The 17386-nt window shown below is 42.8% G+C and overlaps 1 protein-coding gene across 5 annotated transcripts in view; it reads right to left on the bottom strand.

Annotated features, from left to right (window-relative positions):
- Positions 1-1870: 1870 nt before the first annotated feature.
- The window catches only part of LOC111550652 (cytochrome b5), a 38048-nt gene continuing 22532 nt past the window's right edge, over positions 1871-17386 (bottom strand). For 2 of the 5 annotated variants that reach the window (XM_023224154.2, XM_023224155.2), the window contains exons 2-6: positions 14902-15012; positions 12101-12229; positions 9558-9587; positions 4045-4079; positions 1871-2237 (exon numbers count right to left, since the gene is read on the bottom strand). In XM_023224154.2, coding sequence (XP_023079922.2) covers positions 2156-2237; positions 4045-4079; positions 9558-9587; positions 12101-12229; positions 14902-14958 — 333 coding nt within the window. In that variant the 5' untranslated portion in view covers positions 14959-15012 and the 3' untranslated portion in view covers positions 1871-2155. Of the gene's footprint in view, positions 2238-4044; positions 4080-5139; positions 5164-9557; positions 9588-12100; positions 12230-14901; positions 15013-17386 lie in introns of all 5 variants that reach the window. The other 3 variants (XR_002734140.3, XM_023224156.2, XM_023224152.2) reach the window with 3 other exon arrangements.

Genomic DNA, 17386 nt, shown 5'->3' with positions numbered 1-17386 from the left:
ATTAGCCTTTCCAAAGGAAACAATCAGATATGCCTCTATCTCAGTGAGCAGAGGGGTGACCGAGTAGAACGGGAGGCAGGTTGGCCCTAAGCAGTTTCCAGCTTGAGTTTTCCTTAGTGATTTTGGAGGCCCAAGATGTTTTCCTTTCACAACCAGCAGATGAAGAGAAGGGCAGCCTCTGAAGTCTCTCACCTCTCTGAAGGGAAAGCAACAGAGAAAAAAATGTCAAATATCTTTCCTCGAGATTCTGGGCTGCACAAACTGTAAATGTGAAAAATAGGAAGTAAACTCTCTCTCCTTTACTCCACATGTTGTTCCCAAAACACATGAAGAAAAATTGCCAGCCACGGCAGCAAATTGCTGAGTCACTGATAAAAATGTCAAAGTTCAACTGTTATGCTTCTTAACGATAAACAGATACTATTAGTCAACATCTTAAAAATGATTTACAAGTTAACCCTTTAATGTCATCTAAGGTATGACAGACCCACTTCGACTCACCCCCTGGTTGATTTAGGAGCAATGTTTTAAAAAGTACTAAGATGTGAAGCTTTATAGCTAAAAATCACAACCAAAAATATTGAAATATTTACACAGGTCCCTTAACAAGTGCTGTAATTTATTTTGAAATAGAAACTGCTTGCCAACCTTGAGTGACTGAAGAAGGCAAAGGCGGTGCATGCTATTTGATTATAAAGGTTGTACTCTATAAGAACAACACAATTCCTCTCCACTGTGTGCAGTCACTTCTGAAGAAGCTTGTGGTTGGTCAGCTCACGCCAGTGCAAACGCAGTCACAGCCAACCACACAAGTACTGGGGTCTAACAAATTCAGCTTTCAAGTTTCCACATTTAGAAGAATAACACATAAGGAGGAGAATAATAAATGGGAAGTAAGATGACTGAATCAGCCCCTTAGAGCCCCAAGGAGGAGACAGAGCCACATCAGAACTCTTCAGAGCTCAACACTAGCCGCTAAATGTCTTCAAAGATCAGATTCCAATGTCCCATAATCTCCTTATAAATTAGAAAACCAGCCTTTCCTTAGAAGAGTTTATAAACAACTCTCCCCTCTGAATGAGGAATTCTTAAGACTTCAGAACCTATGATGCCGAGAATGTCTTTGCAATGACACCTGGAAGCTGAGAGAACGGACACTTGCGATGCCCGCCCCTGGCTCATGCGTTTATGCCCGCTCCTGGTTCATGCGTTTTTAAGTTGCTGATGTTTTTCAATCAGTGAAGATAAGAAGTCTCTTTCATAGGCCCTGTAGGCTACTTTCTCTTTTCCTTTTCTTCTTTTGAGACGGAGTTTTGCTCTTGTTGCCCAGCTGGAGTGCAATGGTGTGATGTCGGCTCACTATAAGCTCAGCCTCCTGGGTTCAAGCAATTCTCCTGCCTCAGCCTCCCAAGTAGCTGGGATTACAGGTATGCACCACCGTGTCCTGCTAATTTTGTATTTTTAGTAGAGACAGGGTTTCACCAAGGTCAGGCTGGTCTTGAACTCCTGACCTCAAGTGATCTACCCATCTTGGCCTCCCAAAGTGCTGGGATAACAGGTGTGAGCCACGATACCCGGCCACTACTTTCTTTTTAAGATCTATTTCAAGTAGAACAATTATTAGAAATTCTTAAACTATAATTTCTGGCCTTTCTTAATTTCCTTGAAAACAGAAACTACATCGGAAGCATACAATACATGGTTACTCAATGAGATGTGACGATGTGAAAGGAGACACTCAAACCTATTCCCCCGCTCAAGTCCTATGGCCTCCCTGGATCTGAATGAGTAACACATCGAAGAATTCCTCTAAATAATCAGATTCTAAACATTAAAGACAAGTATACACCAAACAGGCAAACACGGTGCATACTTTAAAAGCCAGATATATTTTTAAAAGATCATGCTTACAATAAGTAAATTACATATTAAGGAAATATCAAAATAAAGTAGATGAATAAAAAGGCACACTCGAAAAATGTGAGCGCAGAAAGGACGGTTCTTTTTGTTTTGTTTCTAATGTCAGAAGAAAGAGAAAGAGATATATTAAAATCATTGTTTTCAAGTGAAGGTTTCTGTCAGTTGAAGTAGTTAGCAATGGCTTTTCTCCTGTGTCCAAAGCAGGCTTTTCCTGTGCTGGCTTCTGAGGAGGTATTCAGTCTTCTGCCATGTATAGGCGATACATGAAGGCGACGGCCACTGCAGAGATGGCAGGGATCACCCAGTTGGTCCACCAACTAGAAAGACACAAAAAGCAATGATGCTGACATCATGTGCACTGTGGTGAACTCAAAATCTTTGCCTTTTCTAACAGAAAATTACCAGGGCATGTTATTCTTAACTCTGTAACCAATTTTGCTGAGAAGGCAACCTGGATTTGTTAAAAGTGACATGAGTGTAATGCATGCCCTGCTATATGTAGGGCAGGAATCACTCTGCCCTACTGGCTTTATGAGAAAACTCATGCCCCACTTGGCCGGGAGCAGTGGCTCATGCCTGTAATCCCAGCACTTTGGGAGGCCAAGGAGGACAGATCACTTGAGGTCAGGAGTTCGAGACTAGCCTGGCCAACATGGTAAAACCCTCTACCAAACAATATAAAAATTAGCTGGGCATGGTGGCAGTAGCTAATTGTAATCTCAGCTACTGGGGAGGAGGCTGGGGCAGGAGAATCGCTTGAACCTGGGAGGCAGAGGTTGCAGTGAGCCGAGATGGCCCCATTGCACACCAGCCTGGGCTATAGAGCGAGACTCTGTCTCAAAAACAAACTAACAAAAATAAACCAACAAAAATAAACAAACCAAAAAACGAATGCCCCACCAGCTGTAAAGTTGAAGAGTATGGGCCCTGTGATTATTAAGGCTGCCATTAACACCACAGCTTTAAGCTTAGGTTTGGAAAATCGAATCTTTACAACCTGTGCTGAAGTGGATTTAAAGGGTTAAGAAACAGAATGGCCAAACTACTTCGTGTGTGGTCCACAGGTCTACATTCACGCCCCCACCAAAAAAACGCCTCATTTACAGTCCTGATGCATAGAAGTTCGATCTGTAAATTTTACAGATTATAAATCAAATCAGAGACAAAGGAGGGATGAGCTATAATTTCTATTTGAATCTTTAAATTAGATTTGAATCTTTAGATTTCGATCTTTGACTTAATTTCTTAGAAAATGGAAATTAATGTGTAGGCTTCAGAAATAGACTAGGTCTACATATGTGTTTCATAGGGATTGTAAGTGCAACCGTTTCATAAGGATTACAAATGTCACTTTCATAAGAATTACAAGCATAACTTTTGTCTTAGTGGGTTTGGGTGGGGTTTTTCAATTTCACTTTAGAAAGAAACTGGCCTGTTAATGAAGAGTAGGGTGAAATACTGCCTGCGGGCAGGGAATATTCCAAAATACCAACAGACTGAGGCAGTTAAATTTGACAGGATGAAATACAAACGTGTGGTTTTGAGCTTGGGTCCAAAAAAGTGGCTATTACAGAAGTCAATATGGTAGAGCTGCCAAAAATGTGAATATGCACTTGGACTGTCATAAACAAATCTGGTGCCTAGAACAATTGAGTCATGCTACACGCAGATTACCAGCTTCAACTGTAAAGCTAACAAAAATGACAAAGGAAAACTGACCCGTGCTTAGGGAAATGTAATCACTAGAGTTTAAGAAACAGACATGGATTGAAAGGAAGCAAATGGAATGTCTGCCTGGATGAGCCAGGGAGGTGCTGTGGGACTGGCCGCCTAAGATGCTGCCCTGGGGGAAAAGGAAATGCAATTGTTCTGTTTGTTCCTTGGGGTGGATGCAGCCAGCCGGGGAGATCACGTGGCGAGATCACGTGGCCGTGGACGGTGTTCACAGTCTCCTGCCTGAAAGCTTGGGGCTGAGCGCTCTGAACAGTCTGGCCTTCAGTGGAAAGTTGCAGAGACAGCACAGTGTCAGGCCCAGGAACCCAGCAGGTGGGGGACGCACCTTATCCAACCTGGACCCATGAGCCTTCCCATCCACCACTGCTTTAAAAGAAAGCTCCCACATACCTGGAACTAGAATCAACAGTAGTGATAAGAGTTTCCTGAAACATGAGAGGAAAAAGTAAAGTAAGTTCAAGGCAGTGCTGAACTTATTCCATTGACTCAAATCCTGTCTGAAAATAAGAACACGATATTTTATGAAATGCATTCTTCAGAAGATGTCAAAAAGGAAAATTATAAACTTCTTTTCACTAAAATGCCTAACTTTGTTTTTTTCCAGAATAAAACATTTTAATCATCATCTATATTTACTTAAGGACATAACCTCAATAATTTAAAAACATTCAAAATTAGTATGCTACATAAAATATCTTGCACACGCTAGGCATCTAATACTTTAATGCAGAAACTGAAAAGAGACATTCATGTTCACATACACATAATCCCATGTCACCTTTAGAAAAAGCAGTTTAATTCTTCAAAAGCATGAACACCACAATGTTCAATAAAAAAAAATCAGTTATTTTATTCAAATCTGACAGATGTAAAAAAGTGTACCTATATTACATTAAATACATGTGAACCAAAAAGAACGGCCATTTTAAATTCTACACTCTAGGCCAACTTTTCCGGGGTGCTGCTTTAATTCTCACCAGACGGTACCAGCAAGACACCAAACCAGCCTCACAGGACTGCTCTGCTGGCGTCACACTTGTCACCAGCTGGTCACTGTCAGCCTAACAGCAAATCCCCAAATAAGAAAGCCCTGTTTTTATCCTCCAAGGCTTTCTGGGAGCAGCTCTTTAGAGTAGCACTAAAGTGAATGGATAATGATTCTGGAAAAACGCATACTTCTCCACACAGCTGAAAAGCTAAGGTCTAGTGAAATATAAACTTTTTGGGGCTTGAGAATGGGTTAAGAAGCATTCTTTTGATGTTCCACACCAATATAAGCATTAGTGCCTCAAACAGAAGTTGCCATAAATAAGACAGCTTCAAATCTGCAGTTTCCCAAAGCACAGATAAAAAAGCATTAGCAAAACAATCAGCGGCCTGCAGTAAGGCAAAGCATCACTCTGCAAAGCTCGTTAGAGAAACTCCCGTGAAAAGACAGACACCTTTCAGGGAAACGCAAGCAAAGCAGTTATGAGACCCACCAACCTTGAAACATTGCCTTTAAGGTTCCTGACACAGTAGGGGAAAAAAAGGTAAGTCATTTAAAAAAAAATTGCAAATGTATTATCTATTCCAGCAGTTTTAAAATCTTAGCATCTATAAAAAGTATTCATAACTACAGCAAGAGGATTTTCCAAATTTTGTATATATGAATAAAATTAACAAAGATTACTAGAAATAATCAAAATATACGAAAATGTTAGTCAGCTATTAGAGGACACAATCAGTTCTGAAACAAAAGAATCACTGAAGGTAAAATATGATTGTCAAACTAGAAAGTTAAGCTTGAAACAACCAACGGAAGGGAAACACAAACATCCATGGCATCGTTAAAATGAGCACAGGCATTTCACCAACTGCTGACAAGTCTGGAACCTCCCACCTGCCCTCCTGCTGCCTTCGTAGTTACCATGGGTGAGCGCTAAGGTGAAAACACTACTCTCGCACCAGCAACACCAGCAACACCAGCAACAGCCACGAATTCTAAAGAGGGGAACCTGAAATAATCCTATCATCTTTTGATTGTTGATTATCTTCTTGGCTCTGTAGCCCAGGATGCTTGACAGTTAGAGGAAATTTGAATTACCACTTTGCACTTTGATGAAAAAGTAATTGGTCTTTAGTGGTCAATGTTCTGAGGCCCTCACTTGGGTTTAGGGACGTGACTGTCAAAGTGTGTCAGCAATGAACAAGGAGAAAGACGATGGTTTTTATGATCAGCTCTGCCACCTGTTCACTCCATGACTTTGAGGGTTCAACTTCAGTAAAAAGAGGTTAACAATCAAATCAGTGTGTCAAAGTCTGGGTGTGGTGGCTCCTGCCTGTAATCCCAGCACTTTGGGAGGCCGAGACTGGCGGGTTGCTTGAGTCCAGCAGTTCAACACCAGTCTGGGCAACATGGCGAAACCCAAATACAAAAATTAGCTGGGCACAGTGCTGTGTGTCTATGGTCCAGCTCCTCGGGAGGCTGAGGTGGGAGGACTGATTGACCCCGGGAGGTGGATGTTGCAGTGAGTCGAGATCCATGCCACTGCACTCCAGCCTGGGCAACAGAGTGAGATCCCGTCTCAAAAAAATAAAACAAGTATGTCATGGATAATGACTTATGAAAGTCATGTGAATCCGTGTAAATTATAAGCTCCATAAATTATGAAAAGCATGCAAAGCCCAACAAGCTTTTGTGCATCAGAGTCATCTCATTTATAAGTTCATCTAACATAACCCACTCTTTAGTTGGAAGCCTCTCCCTTCAAATACTGACAGAGTGATGTCTAACACGGCAAGCCCAGAACCTAGAGAAGAAGCTTAAGGGACTGCAACTGACCAGCCTGAGATGGGTGCTGGATGGTTCTGGAGCATGTCTGTGAGTCGGGTGCTTAACACTTCCCAACTGCAATGTATTCACCTCCCTTGGCAGATCTAACATGGAGATACTGTGAGGACCAAATGATTTCTATAAGAATGCTGTAAAAACTATAACCAAGAAGGGGTATTGCTACGACTAATATTCTCTATGTAAGCAAATGTGACAGAAACATTTATGTTCGATTAAAATGCATGATTTCTAAGTCTACAAACATCTTAATCTGGTAACTTAACACGATGCTTTCCTTAGGGCAAGTTCAAGCTAATAATCTTTACTGCATTTTATTTCACTATTCAACTAGATATTTTTAAGCAGACAACATTTCAAAAATTCAGACCACAGTGTACATGCTTCAACCTCTCGGAGATAGGTGGATGGATTATACAGACAAATGGCAAAAGAAATACCTAAGGACACTCTTTACTTCTGCTAAACCAAAAGCACAAGAAAGATAAATCCAGAAAAGTGCTCATGTATTTCCTTTCATTTCATCTGCTTATGGCCTCTCAAAAAGGCCAGCAAGCTCTTGCCCCACATTCTTCCGGTTCTGCTCTCACTGAAGCAAAGTCACAATAAAGAAGAGTTGTTTAAAAAAAAATACTCAGAAGTTAGTTAATCCATAAAAATCTCTGAAGAGATTAAAACGTCTACTTTAGGCTGGGTGTCATGGCTCACACCTGTAATCCCAGCACTTTGGGAGGCTGAAGTGGGTGAATGCCTGAGGTCAGGAGTTCAAGACCAGCCTGGCCAACACGGTGAAACCCCATCTCTACTAAAAATATAAAAAATTAGGTAGGCATGGTGGCAGGCGTCTATAATTCCAGCTACTTGGGAGGCTGAGGCAGGAGAATCGCTTGAACCCGGCAGGTGGAGGTTGCAGTGAGCCGAGATTACGCCATTGCACTCCAGCCTGGGTGACAAGAGCAAAACTGTCTCAAAAACAAGCAAGCAGCTGGGCGTGGTGGCTCACAACCTGTAATCCCAGCACTTTGGGAGGCCGAGGCGGGTGGATCACCTGAGGTCGGGAGTTCAAGACCAGCCTAACCAACATGGAGGAACCCGTCTCTACTAAAAATACAAAAATTAGCCAGGCATGGTGGCGCATGCCTGTAATCCCAGCTACTCGAGAGGCTGAGGCAGGAGAATCGCTTGAACCCAGGAGGTGGAGGTTGCGGTGAGCTGAGATCGCACCATTGCACTCCAGCCTGGGCAAAAAGAGTGAAACACCGCCTCAAAGAAAAAAAAAAAAAAAAAAACCAAGCAAGCAAACAAACAAAAATCTACTTTAAAAAGTTAGTGTGATTCTCAAACTTCAGTGAGACCTTCCACACCTAACAAGCTGATCAAATGTCAACTGCTAATGCTGGAATGAAGTAAACCACGTCTTAACACACAAAGGGCTGTCACTCAGTGTTGTCAGGAGAGCTTTCTTTGATGCTAAAAGCTAAAGTCCCGGAAGATACCCCATAAACTTGCTCTGTTCCCAAAATATTCTCAGTATCAAAGTATGGCCACTTTAAAATAGAAAATAAGAACAATAAATAGTAACGGGCAATTAATCCAACAGTATAGGTTGTAATACATGTGTTCTAAAAGCAAATAAAGAAGGAAAGGCTTTGTCCTTCAAACTGAAAGCAGTTATGGCAGGAGACATGGGTACAGTCTTACACCTACAAGTGTTTTCTGCTTGTAGTCTTTATGGTTAGGGAAGCGGCTGGCCCTGCAGCCATCTAAGTTCATCTAATGAATCTTAAACCTTTGTTTTGCTATAGCTAAATGACTTAGACCAAAATGATTACCATGCTGAACACATGATAAAAAAATAAATATACATTCTTCCCTTAAAAGACTTCGGAGCAAAAGGAAAAACTTCATGCATCACAGAATTTCAGCTGTCCAAAAAGTAGCCTCAAAAAAGGTGCTAACGTCAAATGAACTCACAGCAAGGGTTCTGAGCAATTGTCACAGAGGCCATTCAAATTCTGAAGTCAATTTTTTATCTTCCGGAAGTACTCATATCATTAACATTGAACTTGAGTCTTTCTTGAATAAGGAGAGAATATACAAATAAAATTGCTTTGTACTAAACAGTATTATACAAGACTTTTATTGTACTCTCAGGGATGTTGAGGTAAATGTGGTCTTTAAGCTTATATTATTGGATTAACTGCTTTGATCCTTTTGTAGATTAAAGGTGATGTCTTGGCAGCAACAACTCAAAAAATCAGCTCACCAGTTCTCGACACAAGCTCAGTGGGGTCTTGTTGTTGCACTTTCTCTAATAAAACCAAGAATTTACACCAAAACAAAAAATTATACTTTCTTTTTTGTCGTGTGTTTTAAGCAAAACTTTCCCCCATAGTCCTTTAATTAGACGCTAGAAACTACTTTGCCTACTTGTACTTTTCAGGAACTTAGGCTGTGCTCTTCCATTGTCACCCTACATTTATCTTCAAGTATCAGTGAGATGGTCAGTTGAGAGAGAAAGGCTAGTGAATCATAACATAAAACTAGCATTGCCAGCGTTATTTTCCTTTCCCAAGGAAAAGTAAGTCAAAAGGGTATTATTTAATTTCATTAAATTCACCTGACAAATATTTATGAACACCTACTATGCCGAAGAGACTTACAGATGAAGAAGACATGAGACGTACCCTTAAAGATTTAAGTAATAAAACCACTGTCCATTCAGGTTTTAAGTTCTCTGAAAACAAGGCTTGTGTCAAATCTTTTAGATCACAAGCACAGTGCTACTACAAAACGTAGCTCTTTAAAGGGTATATATTGATAATTATGACGAAAAAAGTAGTTTAAGTATTGACAGCCTTAAAAAAAATACACACAAGCCATCCTAACAAATCATACTGACAGGTTTCCATAAATAAAACATATTTGCTGAGCCAGTAGGTTACATATTCATTTATCTAGAAAGACCTGTGCTGGCCTCAGTCAGGTAAATAAAACACCTCTGCCTTCAGTTTGCCAAGTATTAAATACAATAAAAACATCCAGAGACATTGCAGATGGTCACACTCACCGGAGGCTTGTTTAACTTCGGTCTGTCATCCTGCAAGGAAAAAATAAGGCATATTATGGAATTTAAAAATCTACAAAGGTACCACTCCCAAAATGCTGACTTTGAGATTTTTTTTTAATTACAACTCAGTAATTACCATTTCAGATTCAACATTTAGCTATTGAACACAAAGTTTGATCCATCTGATTTAACAGCAAAAATTAGTAGCAGATTAAGTGCCAAGAGATATTTTCCATCTAGAGTTCCAAAGTTTAGAACGGCAGCCATGACAGTCCTCTGCACATGTTGATGTGCACACACCTTTATTAGACTCAGATTGTGATACGTAATTCAGGGAGCAGCTGAAGACTAATTCTTCTCTTCTGTCCTCTCAAATTCCATTTGAGATTGTGCATGTGTCTCTTATGTGTGTGACCTCTTCAGTTAAGCCCTGCCATCTCCCAGGTTTAGAGTCATAAACTATTTCAACTTCAGGCTGAAGCTGTCAAAAAGACAGCGTGTTTAAAGGCTGGCCAGGGGGAAGCCCAGGGGGCAGATGAAGCAGAAATGCCACAGTCAGAGCCTGAAACCTAACCCACAGCTGGAAACAAGGATGGGATCAGGCACGTGTAAGGGCAGGCCTCCCTGATGACCCCAAAACAACTTAGCCTTCGTGAAGTATGGGATGAAAATATAGGGGCAAATAAACTTGTCAGATCAATCAAGTTTCCTCCCTCAAAGTACATCTCTCCTACCACCAAAAACAAAATCAAACGAACCTCCCCACTCAGTGAGGTCGTTCTCAAATGGATTTCCTACTTTCGAGCCGTCTACAAAGAACCTAATGGAACCTTTCCTTCATTCACAGTCATTACAGGAAGCATCAGTGGTATACGATAAGGCTTTTCTTATATTTTTAAGAGTTTCTCAGTTTGCTCACTTGGAATGAGGCTATTTGCCTTTCCATTTTTTTCTAAGAGAGCAGAACTGGCTCCTAGCAGGCCTCTGTCCCCTTCTGGTGGGCTGCTCACCATGCACAAGTGGGAAGGCAGGACGGAGCCAGGCACTCCCAGGGGTGGACAGGGCAGCTGTGTGTGCGGCCCTGGGATCCACTCCGCATGCTCAGAGCGCTTGGAGGCTTCTTTCCAAGTTTTCAGCGATTTTCCTGACAACTTAGGTTGATAGACTAGTGACATTTAACATGGTCATTTACAACTGCCACAGAAGGGTCTAAAATCATAACACAGCCCAACATGCCTGCTCCCATCCTTGTTCATAGAAAAGCCAAATTAGGGCCGGGCGCGGTGACTCACACCTGTAATCCCAGCACTTTGGGAGGCTGAGGTGGGTGGATTACCTGAGGTCAGGAGTTTGAGACCAACTTGGCCAATATGGTGAAACCCTGTCTCTACTAAAAATACAAAAAAATTGGCCAGGCACAGTGGCAGGAGCCTGTAATCCCAGCTACTTGGGAGGCTGAGGCAGGAGAATTGCTTGAACCCGGGAGGTGGAGGTTGCAGTGAGCTGAGATTGCACCATTGCACTCCAGCCTGAGCAACAGAGTGAGACTCTATCTCAAAAAAAAAAAAAAAAGAAAGAAAGAAAAGCCAAATTAAGCCAGTGTTTTCCAAAAGTTGGTCAACGGACTGGTCCAGAGCTGACATCCTCGAAGGTCTGGGGTACAGTAAGCGGAATACGGACAATGCACTAGTTCTACAGAAGGCAGAGCTTATTCATTTCACATAGCTCCGTTTTTATATTTTTTTAATCATTTTTTAGAACTAAAATATCCTTGGTCTGATGAAAGTAGAAGTGGGATTCTTAATAAAAATATTGCGGTCAGAAAAGGAAAGAAAGCAATGCTGGGTTGATTCTCCCACCCTGTAAAAGGTGCTGCTGCCCCACGGAACTTCCAGGACTGAGCAGCACTCCGCTCCCCGGGCGTGGCTGTGTGGCTGTGGGGTGGGGCATGCTGACTAAAACAAAGTCCCAGTAAAAATGCAACTGGGCTGGGCACAGGGGCTCATGCCTGTAATCTCAGCACTTTGAGAGGCTGAGGTGGGCAGATGGCTTGAGCCCAGGAGTTTGAGACCAGCCTGGGCAACACGGTGAAACCCCATCTCTACAAAAAATATGAAATTTATCGGGTGTGGTGGTGTGTGCCTGTAGTCCCAGCTACCAAGAGGCTGAGGTAGGAGGACGGCTTGAGCCCAGGAGGTTGAGGCTGCAGTGAGCCATGATCGTGTCACTGCACTCCAGCCTGGGTGACAGAGTAAGACCTGTCTCAAAAAAAAAAAAAAAAAAAAAAAAAAAAAAAAAAAAAAAAAAAAAAAACAAAAAAAAAAAAAAAAAAAAAAAAAAAAAAAAAAAAAAAAAAAAAAAAGCAACAGTGAAATGCAAAGACATTTGATCAATTTATTTGCGACAAAAATGGTGTCCTAAAATCAGGAGTTGTTTTTGCTTTACTCCTTTTGAAATGTGTATACATGCAAGCTTACAGACTTGGGTAAGGTCATCTGATAGCCTTAAATACATATAAGAAAAGGCCCCCAAAATGTACTTACCGGATGGAGCTCCCCAATGATGTATGTTTTGGATAGTTCCCTGGCATCTGTAGAGTGCCCGACATCCTCAAAGTTCTCAGTGGCGTCACCTCCAGCTTGTTCCCTTAAGACTTCTTCCCCACCAGGATGCTGTTCAAAGGAGAGGGAGAATAAAATGTTTTTTTCAGGTAAATGAATTAAGAGAAAATGGCCAGAATTTATTTAACCGAACAGGTGACTCCTTCAGAAGACACAGATGACAACAGGAGACTGTAACTTGTACATAAACATGGATTAAAACAACACAGGCCTTTATATTCCATTTCCATCATGTAAGCACAATAGGCCTAGGCGGCAGCATCGCCTGGGCCCAAATTCAAGGCCAGCCTGGGCAACACTGTGAGACCCTGTACTATAAAATACAATTTAAAATAATTAGCCGGGCATGGTGGCACACCCCTGCGGTCCCAGCTCCATGAGAGGCCGAGGTGGGGGGATGGCATAAGCTCAAGGGGCTGAGGCTTCAGTGAACAGTGACTACACCTCTGTACTCCAGCCTGGGTGACAGAGGGAGACCCTCAAAAAGATAGAAGTAAAAAAAAAATTTAAAAACAACCTTTCCCAGCCGGGCACAGTAGCTCACGCCTGTAATCCCAGGCAGATCACTTGAGTTCAGGAGTTTGAGACCAACCTGGCCAACATGGCGAAACCCTATCTACCAAAAAATACAAAAATTAGCCAGCCGTGGTGGTTGTCCCAGCTATTCAGAAGGCTGAGTCTTAAGAATCGCTTGAATCCAGGAGGCGGAGGTTGCAGTGAGCTGAGATTGCGCCACTGCATTCCAGCCTAGGCGACAAAGCGAGACTTTCTCAAAAAAAAAAAAAAAAAAAAGAGAGAGAGAAAGAAGGAAAGAAAGAACCTTTCACTAATACCATATGTTGCTTCCCCATGTCATTCATACAGCTTAGAAAAAGCATGAGGCTCGTGTCCTTCATCCTTTGGTAATGTCTGTTTTGTTTTTCCATAAGGCTCTCAAAACTGCTCTTATTTTCTACCCAATCTATTTTTTCTTGACTCCTGCACCAGAGACCGACTACTCTGACTTCTTAGTCTAAGTGTGGCCTCAAGAGCTGGCATACCTGAGATGGCGATTCCCAAGAGGCACGTGTGTGTCACTTCCCTCTGGAAAGCACCCTGCGTGCCCGTGCCAGCAATGCACAGACAGCACAGCCTGTCAGACAGATAAGTCTCTGCCTTTGCAGAACTCACTTTCTGGTAGGAAAAAAGAAAAAAACAAAAAAAAACAAGTAACTTGCTGAAGACGCTGCCACCAGGTCACAGTGCTGCCAGGACACAGTGGAGGCACGGAGGCAGGGGCTTGACTCCGCACTGGGGAGAGGCGGGAAGAGCGTCTTGTGGAATAAAGGAGTTTTAGTGCTTTCATCTGCTTTAATGAGTGAACCAAGATGGTCACGATGCAGGGAGGGAGATGTTTTCTCCAAGGTGATTGACAAGTGGGGCTTAGTCACAGGACAGAGGTAAGGAGGTCTAGAGATTCTCGGGCAAGGGAAGCAGCTCTCAGAGTAATAAAAAAGGAAGTGGAGCTTGGGCAAGGCATCCTAAATATGTACTTTTGTAGAAAGAAAAAGAAAAACCTTCTTTAACTGAGCTTGAATGTTATCTTAGATTCATCCTGGCCTTGGGCAAGTCACCTGCAAGTGTCCAACAACTGGACAAAAACCAGTCTCCCTTGCAGAGTTGACTGTGGTCAGTCGTAATGAAGACATCAGGGCACCTAACATTGTAGGAAGGTGCATCATTGTTCTGTTTTGAAACCGTTTCTCTTCCTACTTTGTCTAAACATACCTAGTGCTAAGGAAAGCCACTCTTTTGTTTTTTCTTTTTATAACATTTATCCATCTATGCTGCAGAAAAATTGGGAAGTACAAAGAAGAACATTAAAATCCCCTATCACCTTGCCTCCAGAGTGCTGGACATACAATCACACATATGTGTACATAATGTTTGATAGAAACTGTGATCATTATCCTGTGCATTGTTTTAGAAAATAAAAAGGAGGTAATTAATACATGATACAGAGGCAGGGGTGCCTACTGGTTACCACTCACTCTGTGAACTTGGGAAATCCATATATAGCTTTTGAGGATGAAATGTATTAATATATGTATCTGGCACATCATTCATGTTCAATAACTATTACCCAGCATTTTTATTAAACACTTTCCAGTGTCACTACATTAGTCTGTTTTGTACTAACGTAGTACCTGAGACTGGATCATTTACAAAGAAAAAAGAGGTTACTTTGGCCCTCAGTTCTGCAGCCTGCATGAGCATGGCACCATCATCTGCTCAGCCTCTGGTGAGGCCTCGGGAAGCTTTTACGCACAGTGGAAGGCACGGGGGAGCTCACGCATCTCATGGCGAGAGAGGAGGTGGTCCCAGGCTCTTTCAACCAACCAACTCCGCCTGAACTAACAAAGTGAGAAGCCACTCACTACTGCGAGGACGACACAAAGCCATTCATAAGGGATCTGTCCCCATGACCCAAACATTCCTGCTCGGCCACCTCCTATCCTGGAGGCCACATTTCCACAGAGGTTTGGAGGGAACATGTGCAAACCATGTCAGTCACTAAGTATTCTTCCTCAATAGGACTCTGACATGGCTACATGCTGTTACATTGTATAGGCATTCCCCCAATTTATTAAAATGTCTTCTACCAGGGCCATTTAGATGATGAAAAGTCCACCTTAAACAGGCATGGGAATGCACGCCAGACGTGCAGATGACAGAATAGCTACCTCAAAGCCAACTTCAAGCTTCTGGATTCCTCTCCAAGGCTGCAGCAATAAAAACATGGTTTTGTTGATTCCGGAAAAGTCTGCCTAAGGTTGGGCACTTCCACTCACCTACTGAGTAGAGAGAAGCCACATGGTGAGATACAAAACGACGCAGGCGGCACCCACAACTATGTAAACTCACAGACTGCCATTACTCGCATGGGGACTGCTTAACCCAGGAGCTGCTGTCACTTTGGATTCCTGTTCAGGATACGTCAGTGGAAACAAATCTCCCAGAATCAATCACTGTTTGCCAGGGACAGCAGATGTTCAAAGGACGACTTCAAGTGAGGTTAATAGCATGGACTTGGCCATTTGTAAAGAATCGCAGACTTAGACAAGTTTTTAGATACAGAATTCTGATCTTTAAAGTGCTAAAATGGAGAAAATAAACATTCGATTTCATGGGGTAATTCGACAATCTTAATCTGAAACAGAATTACAACAGGGCAACTCCTCACCTTAATTTTTGACCAAGAACAGGAACAAGGGATAAGTATGTATGAATCTACCTATCAGCCTCTGGTTTTTACCTTGCCTAAACCATTTGTGGGGCAATTTTCTAACAAAAAAAAAGAGAGAGAGAGAGAGAAAAAGAGAAACATCTTGGATTATATTCGTTTCTCTGATAACACATGTAAAATTTTAAAGATTTAAAAAACTAAGAAAAAAGCATAGCTTAGAATAAACAAACTGACACTAAAATATTTTCACTCTATCCTAAAGGTCTATCTTAATAATTAGTAGGAAAATCAAATCCTAAAAATTGATATTTTGGAAAAAATCAAAGAGGAGGTAACGCAATCAGATTTAATTTTAAAATATAACCCAGGCTTCAGAGTGGACAGCAGACAAAAGGGCAAGAGAGGGTGAGGGAAGGCTGTTCTCTGCAGCCATTCCGGACAGTTAGGGTGGGGGCAGCTGCAGGTGCCAGGGTGTGCATGGTGTGAGGCAGAGCGGACGAGAGGGCTTCCGGACAGTTCCGGACAGCCTGCCTGGGTGTGGTGGCTCACGCCGGTAATCCCAACACTTTGGGAGACCAATGTGGGAGGACTGCTTGAGGCAAGAAGTTCAACGATGCAGTGAGCTATGACTGCATCATTGCACCCCAGCCTAGGCAACAGTTAGGGTGGGGGCAGCTGCAGGTGCCAGGGTGTGCATGGTGTGAGGCAGAGCGGACGAGAGGGCTTCCGGACAGTTCCGGACTCCAGGAAGCGCCACTGGAGCCAATGTTTGGTTTGCACAACTGAATGGAAGATGGGGCCAAATGCTGAGAACAGGTGTCAGGGAGAGAGACCACGTTTAAGGCTAAACGGGTTACTGGAACTCACTCATCATGCCCACATATCTTGTGGCTCCTTATGTCTCCCACATGCTTTTGTGAAATCTCCACTTTGTAAGTTACCCAAATATACCTTGTTCTTGACAGCATATGAGAATCCCCAGATACAACCCAGGGAATACCAATAACTGGAAATGGCTTTTGCTTTTTGCATCTATAATTTAAAGGTTAGCTATGGGAAAATAAACAGGAAATATGCCTTAGAAGATTGAAGGTCAACACAGTCTAAATTCAGAAGACATTAACTGCCACACCCCTACCCAATACAATACTAAAGGGCTTTCAGGAAGACACAGCACACCCCTGCATTGTAAACAGCAATGTCAGCTCCCAGCTCCTGTTGCTCCACGGCTTTAGACAGCTCACATATAAAAGTTCGCAGCAGAATTTTGCACAGCGGTTCTCTCGTCCTTGAACTGCCTTCTTTATTTGCCTTCCAGGGGAACAGGCTCTGCTTGTGTTCTTCCAACCTTCTCAGCGGCCACCACAGTCTCCTGATGTCTACGTGTCTAAACGCAGGCGCACCCTGGGGCTCAGTCCCTGGCCCTCACCCCTCCTCCATCTACGCTGGCTTTCCTGATGATCTTATCAAGTCTCCCCACTTAGAGTATCATCTGTCAGCCAAGGAAAGCAGTGGAAGAGCCCCAGGTCCCTCCCACGCGCAGAAGCTACTCAGCACTTGCACTCCACAGCTAACACACACCCCAGCATAACAAGACCAAATGGCATGCCTCACTTTCTCCCCAAAACACACTCCTTCCGGTCTTTCATTCACAGGAAATGCTGCCACCACACACCGAGATGCTGCAGCCAAAAGCCTAGGAGTCAAGCGTTATTCCTCTTCTTTCTTCATCTACTCCATCAGCCAATCCAGTTGGCAATCTTCAAAACAGACTGAGAATCTCACCACCTCTCACCACTTCCCCTGCCACCACCCAGAACAACAGCAATTGTCACCGAGCTGGTCTCCCATCCTCCCTAGCATCATTTCCCCTGAGATTGCCATGCCATGAAGACTTTTAGAAGCTGATTATGGTACTTTGGGAAAGGATCATGCTTCCGTAGTCTAGAGGGGTGGCAGTAATGGTGGTGCAGACATAGAAG

The sequence above is a fragment of the Piliocolobus tephrosceles genome, chromosome 18, assembly GCF_002776525.5.
Source record: "Piliocolobus tephrosceles isolate RC106 chromosome 18, ASM277652v3, whole genome shotgun sequence".
NCBI lineage: Eukaryota > Metazoa > Chordata > Mammalia > Primates > Cercopithecidae > Piliocolobus > Piliocolobus tephrosceles.
This window is presented reverse-complemented; position numbering and strand designations above follow the sequence as displayed.